The sequence below is a fragment of the Malania oleifera genome, chromosome 8 (assembly GCF_029873635.1).
Source record: "Malania oleifera isolate guangnan ecotype guangnan chromosome 8, ASM2987363v1, whole genome shotgun sequence".
NCBI lineage: Eukaryota > Viridiplantae > Streptophyta > Magnoliopsida > Santalales > Ximeniaceae > Malania > Malania oleifera.
In genome coordinates, this window is record NC_080424.1 from 104,227,564 (window position 1) to 104,241,630 (window position 14,067).

At 36.4% G+C, this 14,067-nt stretch overlaps 1 protein-coding gene across 1 annotated transcript; it reads left to right on the forward strand.

Annotated features, from left to right (window-relative positions):
• The first annotated feature begins 1,880 nt into the window (after positions 1-1,880).
• Positions 1,881-12,643, forward strand: LOC131162932 (uncharacterized). Its single transcript, XM_058119554.1, has 6 exons — positions 1,881-2,374; positions 4,813-4,947; positions 5,096-5,180; positions 6,091-6,185; positions 11,996-12,163; positions 12,279-12,643. The coding sequence occupies exons 1-6, from the start codon at positions 2,053-2,055 to the stop codon at positions 12,437-12,439; spliced, it is 966 nt and encodes a 321-aa protein (XP_057975537.1). The 5' UTR covers positions 1,881-2,052; the 3' UTR covers positions 12,440-12,643.
• The last annotated feature ends 1,424 nt before the right edge of the window (positions 12,644-14,067 follow it).

Sequence of the window (14,067 nt, forward strand, 5' to 3'; positions counted from 1 at the left end):
AATATATACATTAGGTTTTCAACAAAATCAGGGATGCAGCCCGTCGCTCCCTTTTCCCAAAACTGTAATCATGAAAAACCTATAGTTTTCCTCGTTAGATCCCCCTACATGAGTAGCCAAAACACACACAGGACTGTGAACCACGGTTCTACCGAGTCCGATTTAAAAAATAACCGATATAAACACAATTCCCCTTACCTTTTTCCCGAATAGAAATTCCTAAACTCTAAGGCCCCTAAACAGTGAACCGAGTTCCAAAACCTACAATCAACAGTACATAATATACTCACAAGACTGTTCCTTACAAAACTACCGGATCATAATTGAAAACCAAGGCTTACCTCGATTTTACACCAAAACTCGAAACCGGCCGAACTAAAAATTTGATCCGTAGAACTTGTAGAGAATCCTTCCACGATCCTCGTGGTAACTTCAGATTTATGATTCTCGCGACAAATGGCGAAGAAATCTAGAGAGAGGAAGTGTAGGGAGAGTTTTAGAGAGAGAGAGAGAGAGAGAGAGAGAGAGAGAGAGAGAGAGAGAGAGAGAGAGAGAGAGAAGATTTTTAGATTTCTTAGCTTAGAAGTAAAGAGAATTGATATTTATAGCCCTTTGACTCCAGCATCCTCATCGACAAGACGATGGATTCATCGACAAATCCTGATATCACCGGTTTCCCGAAATCTCTTAACTTCTCCTCGTTGACGAGCCTCTGAACTTTGTCGACGAATCCTGGCTTTGTCAACAAAATCTGCCAAATTCCCAATTTGCCCCTCTCTTATTTATTTAAACCCACATATCACGGTTCAGATTCTTACACTTCCCATAAGAACTTCATGGTTAAGCGTGTTTGACTTGGAGTAATATTGGGATGAGTGACCTTCTGGAAAGTTTCCTTAAGAAGTGTGTGAGTGAGGACAAAACACACTAAAAAGGACACGTGTTGGTCTGCGGGGCCAGTCATTAGTCCGATAAGGCCCGCCCCTTTGTTGTCTGGTCCAGGTGGAGGAGGAGAGACGCAGTACTCCCTGGCAGACCCAAGTTGGGGTGTGACAAAATGATATTAGAGCAATTACCCAACCAGAAGTGTGATGAGATTCACATCGCCTGGGTTTGGAAATGTCGCAATGAGGACGTTGTGTTCTGTAAGTGGGGGAGAATGTGATATCCCGTGGAAGAAAGACTTAAAAAGATTAGATGTTACTACCCATATTAATAAGGTGCACATTCATTTTCGGGAACCTTCCTATAAGAACTCCACGGTTAAGCGTGCTTGACTTGGAGTAATCTTGGGATGTGTGATCTTCTGGAAAGTTTTCTCAAGAAGTGTGTGAGTGAAGACAAAACACATTGAAAATGACACGTATTGGTTTGTGCGGCCAATTATTAGTTCGATAAGGTCCGCCCCCTGCTGTCTGATCCAGGTGGAGGAGGAGAGACGTAGTGCTCCCTAACAGACCCAGGTTGGGGCGTGACAGGGCAGGGTGAGAACCGTGAGGTGAGGCCGTGACTCGTGAGGGTGAGGCACTGACTGTTGTTAGTGAGCTTGTCACTCGTGAGGCATGAGGACACCGAGGAGCGATATATGAGTTCTCAGAGTCTAAGTTGAGGATTGATCGAGCGAGAGTGAGTGCTGCGGCTTGCGAGTTAAGGGATTGCGGTGCGGTGCGGTGTGGCGCGGCAGTGCCGATTGAGGGAGAGGGAGAGAGGTTAGGGTTAGTTACTTAGGTTTAAGTTTAATATAAATATATATAAAAAGATAAACAAGTCACTCAAGATACTCGACCCAAACCTACCTAATCCATTTAATAAACAGATTAAGTTTGGATTGGGCCCATTTATAAATATATGTACTTGTATTAAACTCAAATTCAATTTAAACGGACGGACCGGTTTCAATCGGTTTTACCACCGTAATCGTGGGGAGGACTGAGCGCTGAAACAAAAACCCTCTATCTTAGCAAAACCCCTAGTCCACCTAAACCCCTAGGTCGTTGTAGATCTGCATTTGCTCAACTTAGTACCCGAAAGGGGGAGAGAGTAAACGCAGCGATGAGAAGGATTCACAGGCTAGCCATCGTCGGCCGAGCCGCCGTCGAAAGCAGCTCCACCTCTTCTTTCCCCAAGCACCGCCTTCTTCAAACGGCGCTGTACGGAACCACCACCACGACATCCACCGACCCACGGTGGTTCAAATTTGGCCTCCCGAGTCGCTGCGTCTCCCACGGCGTCGCCGGAACCATGTTCTTCTCCGTCGCCGCCACGTCCGTCGCTCAAGAAGTGCACGCCAGCGAGCGGCCTCCTCCGACGTTCCTCCCAAAAGACGTCGTGCTTTATCAGTACGAAGCTTGTCCTTTCTGCAACAAAGTCAAGGGTAATACGTTCATTTTTTTTCCCCTTATGCTGTTTGATTGTCAGATGAAAAAAAAAGTATTTAATTTTTGCGATTGAAAATGAGAATTATTCAGAAGTATTGTCGTTTCTATGTTTTTGTCAAACGCACGATTAGAGCTGTTGCTAAAATTAAAGAACCTCGTTTATTGTTGGCAATTTCCATTTACGATCAATGTTTTTGTTGTTCCTTGCTTAAATACTGATTAATTAATAGTTACAATATATGCTTGAGCGCTGGTTTTAGTATACCATAAAAACGCACAAGTTAAAAGTTTTGCTTTATTCATTATATTATTCAATCTCATAGGATCTTAGACAACTACTGCTAATTGCTAACTCACAAATACATTTAGCGATTTTTGTCCCATTTAACTCTATTATTCATTGATTGGAAGTAGACCAAGGATTCCCGAATGATACAATATATCAAAAGCGTAGGTGCAGCTTGCATGGCACAATAATGGTTAATGAGGTTTGGAGCTGTATTATGTGACCCCACCTTTCAAAAAAAAAAAAAAGAAAAAGAAAAATAAAAATGTTTAAGTTATTTCAATAGATGGATTTGCAAATCACATCATTTATAATTATTGGTTTTTGTTTAATCTAGGTCTTGAAATTTATAGAATAGAGTTAGCTATAATCACAATTTTGGAAAAAAAGGTGCATTTCGTGAGTCACAAATCCAACAAGAAATGGTTGATTTGGTGAGAACTTTAGAGAGTTGGAATATAATACCATTATTGTCACTAATTATAAGTCTTCTTTTATGGTGGTGGTTGGTTCACATCTTTCATTCCTAGGAGGTGTCCATAGTATCCCATTCTCATGTGGTTGGAATATACACATTTACTGTGAGAATGTAACACGATGGTAATATACACATTTCTTAGAAGTCCTATAATGTAACATGGTGATAATATACAGATTTTTGGGAGTTCTATAATACAAACCAAAAAAAAATATTTTCACAAAATAGACATGTCTTTATCAGAAATAGGACCTACATATGTCATTCGAGGTTACATCTTTGATTTCACAAACCAAACAACTCATAAATACTACTTTAAATAAGGGATAGAGTTGGTTCTGTAAAAAGAGATAAAATTGGAAAAATGACTAAACGTATTTCAGTCATTTTCAATACCAAGAAAAAGAATTCAATAGAATCCACAAATATTGCTATGCATCCCAATCAAGGTTGTTAGAATCGGGATTCTAAATGGGATCGTTGGAGGGGTTTGCAGGATCGAATCGTAGCATTGGATTGAGAATCGTATAATTCTACTTTCAATGTCAAAATAAATATTAAAAAATTATATATGTGGAACTTTATGACAAGTCTTAAGAAAAAACTTGGTTAGTAACTTAGTAAGTATAAGAAGTTATATATACAATAAAAAGTTCAAACAATAAAAAGAAGAAAAAGAGGAAGAGCAAGAAAAGGAGAAGAAGAAGGAGAAAAACTGTGCTCACTATCGAGTCTTTTCAAGAAGCAAATCTGTTGGAAGGCATACCTCTGCAGCTCTGCTGGGACTGCTGGCTTGACTCATTTCTTGTCAGCTTCTGATCAAACAAGAACTCTCTGTTGGAGAGGACTGACGTGTACTTGTTGAACACCAAAGAAGGAAGAGGGCTGAGGATTGAGTTCTTGTCAAACCCCAATAACTCTAGTTGTTGAACACCAAAGAACTATTGACAAACAGCAAGACTGCTAGCTGCTGCTGATCAACCACCAGTCACTAGATGGAGGGCTCTCTAGTTGTCGAACGGGAGCGAAATTCAAGTGCTGGGTTGCTGAATTTTGATGAGGAGTAGAAGAATGAGGTGTCGAACTCCAAGGAAGTCAGGTGCAGATTCTGCTGAATCTGTTCATTGATGGGAGGCTGGGAGCCATTTTGACCCAGTTTTAGAAGACTCTAGACCAAACATAAACCTTCTGGGGCCTTTGGGTGAATAGAAACATGTATTGGCCTTTGGGTGAATAGAAACATGTATTGGGCCACATCATTGAAGCCCAAAAGGGAAAAAGAATCCCAATCCAGCTAACAAGGTAGGATCTGCACGATTCTATGATTCTGATTCTACGATTCTACTGATTCTTTTATGATTCTACTTGATTCCAATTTTTGTTTCAACTTGGATTATTTGGGTGAATCTAGATTGTAGAATCGTACGATCTTCAATATGGGTTGCGATTTTAATCACCATGATTCCAATAGAATTGTTAGATTTCAAAATGAATAGAATTCAGTTCTATTGATGTGAATTGAATTGACTTATATTTAGTTATGGTTCTGACTTCTGAGTATAGTGTGATTGTTTCTACTCAACATTTCTTAGTTGCTGATTGTTTTGTCTTAAAATCTCATGGCTTCCCTCTCTGTTTCTCTGCCATGCCTATTTTTTTTAATCTTTCAGCATTCTTGGATTACTATCGTATCCCATACAAGATCGTGGAAGTCAACCCCATCAGCAAAAAAGAGATCAAATGGTCAGATTACAAAAAGGTTCCCATACTTACAGTTGATGGCGAACATATGGTTGATTCTTCAGGTCCTTGAAGTAGCTTTTGTTAATATTTTCTTAAATTTTGGATGATGACACTGTTTTTGATATATAAAGCAAGATTCTTTTTGTCATTCCAATTTCGCCCATTCTGCTTTCCTATTATTTAACATGGTTTCCATTTTTCAAATCACAGATATAATTGATAAATTGTTTAAGAAAATTAATCCTGATAAATCTGTTGATCCTATGGATGATGATGAAGAGAAGAAGTGGCGCGGGTATGCCTACCCTCTTTCATTGTTCTACTTTTGAATCATTCAACATTTATATTTTTATTAAGTTCAAAATTACTGTGGTATTGGTTTTCTTCAGTTTGCACCGCAAGTTAGTCAATATTATTGGACACAAACTAAGGGGTCGTTTGATATCACTATAAAAAATTAGAGAAACGTAAACCAAAAACCAGAAACAGAAATTAAAAACTAGAAACTAGCAACCTGTTCGGTTAACATTTATAAAACTAATACAAATTAAAAACTCAATTTAAAAAATGCACATTTTCGTCTTTAAATAAAATATTTATAAAAATTTGATTAAAATAATAGAATTACAAATAGTACACATTAAAAAATTAGTATAATAAAAATAAAATTTATTTTAATTAGTTTACTTAATTGTTATACTTTCAATATATACTCTACAATAAAAATTTTATTGGACATGACAATTGAAAAATAGTGAAAGTATTTTGTAATTGACTTTATTATTATTTTTTGAAATTTACGTATTCTTTTAATTACATTTAAATTCATATGATCATTTAATTTTGATTTTAATTTAAAAGTGTATAAATTGAATAATTTAATTTAAAAAAATAATTTTGAATATTAAAAAAATTTTTGGCAACAGGTTGTCAAAACAACTAAAAACCATAAAATCTAGTTTTAAGTTTTTAGGCAAATAGCTAAAAACCAACAATAGAAACAGAAAGCTAACAACGGAAACAAATGCATTTTTATAATATGTTTTTTCACTGTGGAGAAATAGAAACTAAAAACGGAAAATAGCAATGATACCAAACAATCCTTAAAGTATTGCTTGTTTTGTAACCTCAATTCTCATCCATTAGCCATGAGAGTAGTTGAACATATAATTTATTGATTAATAGTGCAACTTATCATGATGTAGGTGGGTGGATAACCACTTGGTCCACGTGTTATCACCCAACATCTATCGAACTACTACGGAGGCTCTTGAATCATTTGACTACATCACAACCAAAGGTAAGACATTTGATCAATGGGAGATATACTTTTGGTATAGGTCTATGTTGAGATTTTAAGTGTCATGGTTTTGCTTTTCCATTTATATGCTATTATTATTAGATGTCCTTGTATGTGTTTTTTTGGGTTCCTATTTGCTTAGCAGTCTTTTCTATAATGTTGAGTTGCTTTGGTGGTAATGTATTATGAAGTTCTTTAACTCTTGTGGTGCTTAGGTTTTGTTAATTATCATTTTTGAAATGCCTAGTTGGGGACATTCCAATAGATTGATCATGAGACTTTGATATCGGGGTTCATGTTCAAACCTTGGGATGGGGTAAGAAGGGCTAGGGATGGTGGATCGGATACCCTTTTAACCCTAATGGGCATCCTAATGGACTAAAAGAAATCATTTATAGAATAAGTAAACCAGCCCACAATGTCTTAGATGCCTACATTGAATTTTTTACACAACAAGGATGGCTCAATTTCTTGGTGATATCCCTTAAAAATGGGAACAACTAGAGAATTAATTATCATTCATATTTGCAGATGAAGTTTTTAAGCTCGAGAGAGTCATTTGTTTTGAATATGTAAGCATGTTTGAAGTTTTAAACCTCACATAGGCATTGCCAAACCTTGTCATATTTTACTCATTTTTAGTTTACCGTTGCCCTTTATTAGAAGTATTTTCAAGCGTGTCGATACATTTTTTTGACCATGTCAGCCCCAAGGTTATGGTGCTCAAATTTTTATTTTTAAATTTTTTAAAAAGTTAACTGGATGTTTATATATTTAATTATTTAATTGATCATTTTTTTAGGGCAAAAGATACTGACCTCCCTTGAGGTTTGGCAAAAAGATAATGACCTTCCCTGAGGTTTTAAGAATTTCAGGGACCTCCCTTAAGGTTTGTCAAAAAAACATAAACCTCCTCTTGTATTTTGCAAAAAACAAGTTTTTTAAGGGGAGGTCTGTATCTTTTTGGCAAACCTCAGGGGAGGTTTGTGACATTTTTGAAACCTCAGTGGGAGGTTTTTGTCTTTTTGCTAAACCTTAGGAGAAGTTAGTATCTTTTGCCTTTTTAATATATATTTTTATGTGTGGTAGATTCAATTCTTTTTGGAGTAGGCAATTGGGGAGGTCTGGGTAACCAGTCCTTAGACTTGCTCAAATCTGCATTCATGGCAATAAACCCCTTGGGCAAGAGTAGGTTTTAAGATTTGTTGAACCAATGAGTCATAGAGACAACTCAAGTCTTTGACAACTAAAACTCATTTTGGGAGTTTAGACTCGGGGTAAGGTCTAGATAAATTTGAAGCTCACAAGTCTTAACCCATTGGAATTTGGGGTGGATCTGGATGAGATTCACTCGAATGGATCAGTTCAGGTCCATGTGGATAAGAAGGCAGATCCCTTGGGGATCTGATTCTAGAATCAAGGATCCAAATATGCTTCTCTCTTTCTCTGGGATAAGAATCAATCCATGAGGGACCCTCACCAATTTATTTGGGTTCCATTCTCCCAACTCCTGAATGAGTCAACTCGAATTTCAACAGGTGTCTAAGACCTGTGAGCTTCGAAGTTATCTGGACCTGACCTTAGGTCTAAGCTCCCAAAACAATTGCTTGTGCTGTCTCTAGATCTAGATCCTACTGGTTCAAACAAGTCTTGAAACCTTAATACAACAACAGCAACAATAGGAGGCCTTAAGTCTCACTAGGTGGGGTTGGTTACATGAATCTTTTTCTGCCAATTCACTTGATCAAGAGCGTTTTCTTCAATTAGATTAAAGACTCTTAAATCCTTCCTCACTACCTCATTCCAAGTTATTTTATGCCTATCCCTACCCCTTTTCATGCCAGAAACAATAACTAACTCCCTCTTCCTTATAGGTACTCTATTAGGTCTGCATTTCAAATGCCCAAACCATCTAAGTCACCCCTCCCTTAACTTGTTTTGAACTGATACTATGTCTAAATTATTACGTATATGCTCATTTCTTACTTTATTTTTTAATGTTAAACCACTTGTCCACTTTAGTATTTACATCTCAACAAATTTTATTATTTTTTGTACATGTTGTTTCTTAGTTGCCCAACATTTTGAATCATAAAGCATAACTGACCTTATAGTCGTCTTATAAAACTTTCCTTTTTAATTTTAAGGATATTTTACGATCACACAACACACCTGACGCACTCCATTTTGCCCGATCTATTTTAATTCTATGTACTACATATTTTTCAATTTTTCCTTGCGCTTGCATAATAGATCGAAGATATCTAAATCTATCAGTGCGATTAATATCTTGATTATCAAGTTTAATATTTTCTCTATTGCTGCTCCTTACATTACTAAATTTACATTCCATATATTCTATATTATTCCTACTTGTACTAAATCCTTTAAACTCTAATGCGACTCTACAAAGTTCTAGCTTATATTCTACTCTGGTCCTACTATCATCAATCAACATGATATCATTTGCAAACAACATACACCAAGAGATTTCATTTTGAATATTCCTAGTTAGTTCATTGATTACTAAAGTAAAGAGATAAAGACTCAAAAGTGGAACCTTGATGTACACCTATTGTGATTGGAAAATCTCTAGATTCTCTTCCTACAGTCTTAACGCTAGTCACTGCTCTATCACACATATCCTTAATGACCTCCGTATATCTATTGCAAACTCCCTTCTTTTCTAAGACCCACCAAAGAACTTCCCTAGATACTCTATCATAATCTTGGTCTAGGTCAATAAAAATCATATGTACGTCTCGCTTCTTTTCCCTAAACTTTCCCATTAAATTATTAAAAGGAAAATAGCTTTTGTTGTTGATGTCCTAGGTATAAAACTAAATTGATTTTTTGAAATCTTTGTTTCTAATCTTGTTCTATGTTCAATTACCCTTTCCTATAATTTCATTGTATGACTCACAATCTTAATTGCATGATAGTTATTACAGTTTTGAACATCAACTTTGTTTTGGTACAAAGGTACTAACATACTTTTCCTCCATTCTTCTTACATTTTCTTGATTTTTAAAATAGTGTTGGATAGATTAATTAATCAAATAATTCCTTTATCCCTTAAACATTTCCGAACTTCCCTTGGTATTTTATCTGGTCCTATAGATTTCGTACTTTTCATATTTTTTAATGTCATCTTAACTTATAGGACTCTAATTTTGCGAATAAATTTGTCACTTACAAGTTCAATCTTTTATTTTGGTTTTCATTAAATAACTTACCAAATACCAAGTATCTCCTCCACTCTCTTTTATTTCTTCTTCTTTAATTAAGACATTATCATTCTCATCCTTTATATATTTTACATCACCTAAATCTTTGCATTTTCTTTTTTCTAGCTTTGTTAATTTTATAAATGTTTTTTTTTTATTTTTCTTTTGTATTTAGTTTAGTATATAAAGTATCATAAACTCTATGTTTAACTTCACTAATAGTCTTTTTTTCATTTTTTATCACTTCTTTATATTTTTCAAGATTTTCTATATTTCTACAATTTTTCTATATTTTATACCAAATCATTTTTGTTTTAACGGTTTTTTGGACTTCTTAATCCCACCACCAACTTTATTTACTATCTGAGTATCTTTCTTTGGATTCATCTAAAACCTCTTTTGCTATCCTTGCGATAGAATTTCCCATTTTATTCCAAATAGTATTTACATCAACCTTATACCCTACTATCCAATCACACTCTTGAAACCTTAATCAACCATAATATGTATGTGTGTATATATATTTGGTGTTAGGGGTGGTCCGCCAGAGTTAAAAAAAAATCTGCTGACCGTGAATGTTTTTTGCTATGTATGCTTTTAAGCATCCTAATAATAACTCTAGGCATGTGATCATGCATGAATGGACTGTCGACTGTCGTATTGTATTTTTTTGTAAGCATGATGTTAAGTGATGCATAGCACTCTTACATTGAATATATTGGATGAACAATGTAGAATGCAGCAACCCTGAGAGTCTTGTAGGTACAAGCACCTTCTGCACTCATTTGTGCAAAGGCAAATGGTCGCTCAGTCCAAATCCCTGTTTTTGGTCCTTGGTTGTGCTTGTATTGCTGCTGCTGTCCCTTGGCATCTCTAGGCAATGCTGCTGCTTTTTTCGATAGTGAATTCCCTTAAACCTTAGCATGCACTATGTGCACTACTCTGTTTTTTAATTGAGATTGCCATGTCTGCTGAGGAGACAAACCCCTTGAAATAGGCTTTGCAAAGATGTAATGGTCTCGCTGCAAATCCCATGAGGATAGTTTGCTTTGACCCATTTGCCTTATGATTTTGTCCTATAAAAGGGCTTTATATAGTTGGAGTCTGAACCATTTTTATAAGCTCAAGATCCCCCTAATATATGTCCAATGTGGGATCATTATAGGCTCTTTCGTCTGATCTCTGACACCCTCGCCAGAATGGCCCCACATATTTGTGTGGAGCCTATACATCTATCTAGGTAGGATCCACTCACATGACAGTGCCTCCAGGTGACTTTGATACCAAATGTAATGATTTTGGCCCAACTCCGGTGTGGTATTGTTTGCAATAAGGTTCATTAATTCTCCATGATTTGTTTCCCCAATTCATGGGCTATTATATTTCTCTCAATCTCCCTTTCCTTTAATGAGTACTGGCTTTATATATTTCCCATATTGCAAGATAATGTGAGGCAGCAAGTCCTAGTCACTGTACAGCCGAATCTAGACACCAGCCTTGGGCCCCCTCCCAATTATATGTAAAATCCAAATTTCTGATTGTATTCTGTGTACTATAAAATCTGGACTTCATTTTATTTTTTTATTGCCATGATTGCAGATTTGAGTTGAGCCTTTAGGTCCTGGGGACTGATCACTGGGGCCTCGCCAACTGCCCATTTTGAAAAAGGTTGAATTGAGGACCGATGAACAATTATGTAAATAAACATCCGGCTAACTGGGAAACTGGGAAAATTTTCTTTCGAGCACCATACCAGCCTTGGGGTTGATCCAGTCAAAATAGGGCATCTACAAAGTGCATTGTTTTGAGGGGCAATTGTGTCAAAGCTGAGATGAGGGGATCAGCGCCTTTAAGGCACCTTACATTTTTAACCATACTATTTGGTTCTGTTATGGGTGCTCCTGTAAACATTTCTCATTAATTTGTCTATTTATTTGAATATTCTAATGCATTGTATGACGATGTCAATTCTCTAAGTCATTACACGAGTGGTGCTGCATGGAATGTGTTAAAAAGGACAGTATCATAGCATGAGACAGAGGTTGGTATAGGTTACCTGCCACAGCCCTATTGCAGCCCCAAAATCTTCTAATTTAACTTGTCTAAAGCCTTTTGTTTTTTGTTTTTTTGGATTCATAGGGAGGTCCAATAGGACTTGAACCACAGAACTGGGTAGCTCTTCCCAGCCCATAACCCCGCCCTTACAACATACCTGAGGTATTTGCCTGGAAGGAATTCCTGAGATCACACTATTGAGTTGTCCTTAAAGGGGCCATAAACATGCTTTGTTTGGACTTTGGATTATGGAGTTTTTGGTTCGCATATGCTATTTATATGAATCAAATTTCCCTTCTGTTGAACCTGTCTAATTTTTATTACATCGCCAAAAATTTTGTTTGTGGAAATTAACTGTATGATTGCTTCCGTTGCTTCATGATTGATTGCTCCATACTTCTGGGAAGTTTATTCCAGCTCTCTCCTATTTCCAGTCCAAAGCTGAAATACTCATTTATTGCAAGTTTGACATTAGCATCTCAATTTCTCTGTAAATTAACACTTTAAACTGCTCCCTCATACCCACAGGCAATTTCAGCTTTACCGAGAGGATTATAGCCAAATATGCTGGGGCAACAGCTATGTATTTTGTGTCGAAGAAGTTGAGGAAAAGACATAACATCACTAATGAACGCGCTGCACTGTATGAAGCAGCAGAAACATGGGTGAATGCTCTAAATGGACGGAAATTTCTTGGTTTGTGCATCTATCTCACACTTTAGTTAATTAAAATAAAGTGCAATTATTTATATATATACTTTATATTTTAGTCGAATAATTTAGTGCATTAACTGCTTTAATCTGTTTTCAGGTGGGCTGGAGCCTAATTTAGCAGATCTTGCAGTCTTTGGTGTTTTGAGACCCATTCGACACCTTCAATCTGGTAGGGATATGGTGGAGCACACTCGCATTGGTGAGTGGTATGATCGCATGGAAAGCGCCGTGGGGAACTCTTCTAGTACCAAGGCGTGAAGTGTATTCCATTTTGTCTTTTAGGTTGAAATTTTGAATTCCCCATGATCTTCGGGTTATTTCTTATGCATATGTTCACACATAATTTTTTCAATGTTTTTATTGCAAAAAAATGAATTATGTGTCAATAAGTTAAAGCTTAGGCATTCAAACTCGCAATGGAATAAATGCAGGAAGGTGGTGTTGGCCCCTTTTATGTGATCACTTATTTTCGTTCGATTTCATTCTGTTCTAATTGTCCGTATATATATAGAGCAGTTGGATAAGGATTGGTTCATGGTTACAGTTAATAGAATAATGTCTTCTTTTGATCGTGTCTCATGATACTGATTTTTTGTTTTTTGTTCGTTTTGGAGCTTAGCAATTTCCTTGTCCTTCGCATGAATTAAGGCTTCCCTTGTGGCTTTGCAATTAACAACTGACACAGAAGCCTCATTAGATGGGCTTTGATAGGCATCATCACATGGAACAAAATCAAACAGAAGTTATCGTTAGGTTTAACTTGACCAAGCAAACGCTATTCTCATTTAGCTCTCTTGACACGGATAAAATCTGAATGAATTGTTTGGCATGATAGAAGGATTGAGTTACCCTCCTTTAAATCAATAGCTTTCCTTTGCTCCCAAATTTGTTTTAGACAAGACACTTTTAGAGTCCAACTTATCATTCAAATCTGAAAAGGAAGCAAGAACAAAAAAGAAAAAAAAAGGAGCTTTTGGCAAAGGGCTGATGAAGATGGAAAGATGTAATTTGTTCTTCGGAGGTGATTTATTTTTTATTTTCTATAACCATTATGCAGGTATTGTCTTGGATTGTAGCTTTTGTGGTGTCTCTAGCCAACAAGTCAGTGAGCAGAAGTCATAAATATACTTTTCCTCTAAGAGAGTGAGAGCTACTCAAAATGCTATTTCTAGGGTTGGGGGGGGGGGGGTGGGTTCTGGTTTGGTTTCAACCAACAGTTAATCTGGGCAATTATCTAGGTGATCCAGAAAGTGAGGAAGGAGAATTATAACCATATATTCATCAAGTAACAGTTGAAGGATGCCTCGTGGAGGATTCACTGAGCGAAGTTTGATATTCGATCTGAATCCCTATGAAAGAATTTTTATTATAAGTTTAATAAAGTGACACAAGTGGGGTGCATGTAACATGATTTATATGATAAGACCATCATTTGACTTTTCCGTAAGTCTCCTAATTCCTTCATTCCAAGTTCTTCTATGTCCCTCAACAAAGTTCCATTTTTGAAATAAGAATCTCATTTTTCCAAATAAAAATCAAAAGGAAGGTAATCTATAGTAAATGAGTCTCCCCAATTCTCCGCTTGAAGTTTAAATAGCTTAACCCAAAGGATCTATTTGGTAAACCTAGTCGTATAAAGAATAAAATTGGAAACCGATCTGTGAAGAATAAAGAGTTGTGTCCAACAACCAAGAGGAACCTTTAAGCAAAAAATTGTCAATCCAATCCTATTTTGTTTTGGCAAGCAATATTTCTAATAGTTATAGGGTTTCTAAAGTCTCGTCTATCATATGATCGAGGGTTCAAGTCTGCTACCGTGAGATCATCAAACTCAACATTTACCAGGATGTTGGTGGTAGGATCTACTAAATATTCCGGTTTCGTGC

What these genes read in the sequence shown, in the direction of transcription:
- LOC131162932 (XM_058119554.1), top strand. Translation starts at nt 2,053, where the DNA reads ATGAGAAGGATTCACAGGCTAGCCATCGTCGGCCGAGCCGCCGTCGAA. An exon ending in GAAGAGAAGAAGTGGCGCGG is followed by an intron (nt 5,181 to 6,090) that starts GTATGCCTACCC and finishes ATCATGATGTAG; the next exon opens with GTGGGTGGATAACCACTTGG. An exon ending in AAATGGACGGAAATTTCTTG is followed by an intron (nt 12,164 to 12,278) that starts GTTTGTGCATCT and finishes ATCTGTTTTCAG; the next exon opens with GTGGGCTGGAGCCTAATTTA.